This window comes from Clupea harengus, chromosome 15 (assembly GCF_900700415.2).
Source record: "Clupea harengus chromosome 15, Ch_v2.0.2, whole genome shotgun sequence".
Lineage (NCBI taxonomy): Eukaryota > Metazoa > Chordata > Actinopteri > Clupeiformes > Clupeidae > Clupea > Clupea harengus.
In genome coordinates this window covers 25,441,116-25,443,615 of record NC_045166.1, presented here as the reverse complement: position 1 = coordinate 25,443,615, position 2,500 = coordinate 25,441,116, and the positions used below count along the sequence as shown (strand labels likewise).

Sequence of the window (2,500 nt, the reverse complement as noted above, 5' to 3'; positions counted from 1 at the left end):
CCCTGACCCTTCAGACGCTCTGCCTGCTCCAGCAGCTCCTGGAAGACACACGGATGGATGGAAGCAGTTAGTGCTTTTATGATAGCTACTAAGGGCTTACTATGTTGCGTTGCGCTAACTTCGAGGTTAGCCTGGGCTTGAAGATGACGGACAGGTACAATGCTATGGTAACATTGTGAGGGAGAATGCCTTACTGTACTGTATGAATGCTGCTGCATTGTAACTGCTTTGGAGAAAGAAACTTGTATTGCAGTGATAATGGGCTGTGTACTGACAACACACACACACACACACCTTGTGCACTGACAACACACACACACACACACACACACACACACACACACACACACACCTTGTGCAGGTCATCTCTTTCCTGTGCGGCACTTTTGATCTGCTTCTCCAGGTTTTTGATGTGCTTGCAGGAATCGTCCAGGTCTCTGCGCACTGAAGATGCCTCCTCCCGCTTCTGCTCCAGCTGACCAGAGTCTGCCAGAGAGAAGAGAAAACATGATATATAGACAGGGAAGAAAGGGGAAGAGGAAGAGACAGAGAGAGAGAGAGAGAGAGAGAGAGAGAGAGAGAGAGAGAGAGAGAGAGAGAGATTGTTAGAAATGTACAAATTCAGAAATGTTAATATTCATAGAATTGGTGCTCTGCACATTGCTGAAGCATATCTGATTGGCAAGGTTCAGCTGCAGAACATGTTGTGTCTCTCCAGTCCTTGTACCTTCTGTGCTACCTTTGTTTTCACAACTCAGATCCCAATCGATCTATCTTCAGCAAATACTACAAGGCCCATTCAAAAATGCATTACAATCCAAGGCTATGGGACGAGAAAAAAACAAAAAAAAAAGAGAGAGAGAGAGAGAGAGATAGAGAGAAACATTCAGACATCACACTTAAAAACACTTCACTTCAGGACCCCTGAAATTCATCCAAGAACAAATGCCGGGAAAGAATATCGAAATCTCAACGGCTAAATGAAATACCTTCTGCACAATTTGAACTGAAGCTTTTTCTCTGTGCCATCCCGTTCTTACATCTGGCTACGGGTCAATAGACCTCAGTCAGTTCCTATCAGTGTAGCAGACAGGCACATCATATGTGAGTGTGCTGAGGTGGTTCTGGGCCGCTGACGCATCGTTTCCCCTCAGCAGTGGGAATAAGCTTGCGGCTGAGCCGTACTGGTCGGCCTGATAAGTCTCCATCAGCCTAACCCGCTCACCGAGAGCATCCAGAGATATGAGGGAGGAAGTGATTGAGTGTGAGTGCGTGTGTGTGTGTGTCGGCCCAGGTGGAACACTCTAACTGGCCTTTTATGACTACTGAGGGGGCACGCTAATGCTGCTGTGCTGTAGGCATCAACCACAGCTCCAGATCCCTCAGGAAAGTAATGAAGATCACGGCAGACCCCTCACATCCTGCTAACAGTCTCTTTAACCGTCTCTCCCCTCTGGACAGCGATACAGGGCCATCATGACCAAAACATCACGTCACCTCAACAGTTTTTTCCCCCAAGCAATAGCCCTCCTAAATAGCTCTCACACACGAACTTTATCGCACTTTATTTAACTTTATTTAACATTATTATTGTTGCACTACCTCCATTCTTATTTATTATTTTACTCATACTGTCTGGTACTATCTGTCCTTGTATTGTTGTTCTGTGTTGTCTTGTTGTTCTATTTGTGATACTATAGCCTGCATGGAGAAAACCAAAAACAATTCCTAGTATCTGTATACATGGCGAAATAAAGTTGAATTGAATTGAATTGAATTGAGGGAAGCTAGCTGGGGTGCTGTTGGCTAGTGACAATGCTAACTCAAGTTCATTTCCTTCACATGAGATGGATATACGAGGCAGTGCTGTTTGTTAGCGACGGCGCTAACTCTAAGCGCAAAATTGCCCTGCATCAGGCATGGACCCGAGTAGCTGTTTGTTAGCGGTAATGCTAACTCACGCTACATGGGGGCCGGACGCCCTCCTGTTCGTGACCTCTCTCTGACTGGGCTCCTTCCGTCTGGCATGCCAGCTGGCCACAGAGGCAGGAAGGCCTCAGAGTCACGTTCCTGCTCCCTGGAGCTCCCAAAATACAAGACACTCATTACAGAGCCACAGCTCCAGCGGAGTCCAGGGAGAAAGGCTGTTCTGTTCTGCTCTGCTCTGGTCTTGGATAATATCCACCCTCGAGGCTTTGGCAACAGTGAATTCACTCATTCATGCCAACGTTTGATTTAAGCGCATGGCATTTTTTATTTGATTTGGGACAGCTGAGAAGTAGAGGCAATGAAACAGAGACACAGAGAGAGAGAGGAAGAGGCAGAGAAAGAGGCTGAAGGAGAGAAACCGTTGAGTGTAGCGGTGTAGTGGAGCCGTGTCTGACCTGAAATCTGCTTCTTAAGGAGGTCGATCTCATTGTTCAGGCTCCGGATCTCCACCTCCCTGTTGTTGGTGCCCGGCGGAGCATCTGAGTTTGGGTACTGGAGAGCCTGAACGGTC

General features: G+C 47.2%; 1 protein-coding gene across 4 annotated transcripts in view; it reads right to left on the bottom strand.

The window, feature by feature from the left end:
* cdc42bpab (CDC42 binding protein kinase alpha (DMPK-like) b) overlaps window positions 1-2,500 on the bottom strand; it is a 70,382-nt gene that overhangs the window by 27,365 nt on the left and 40,517 nt on the right. For all 4 annotated transcript variants that reach the window (XM_031581513.2, XM_031581514.2, XM_031581517.2 and 1 more), the window contains 3 exons: window positions 2,385-2,500; window positions 353-486; window positions 1-38 (listed from right to left, as the gene is read on the bottom strand). The exon at window positions 1-38 is cut by the window's left edge and continues 205 nt beyond it; the exon at window positions 2,385-2,500 is cut by the window's right edge and continues 10 nt beyond it. In XM_031581513.2, coding sequence (XP_031437373.1) covers window positions 1-38; window positions 353-486; window positions 2,385-2,500 — 288 coding nt within the window. The remainder of the gene's footprint in view (window positions 39-352; window positions 487-2,384) is intronic.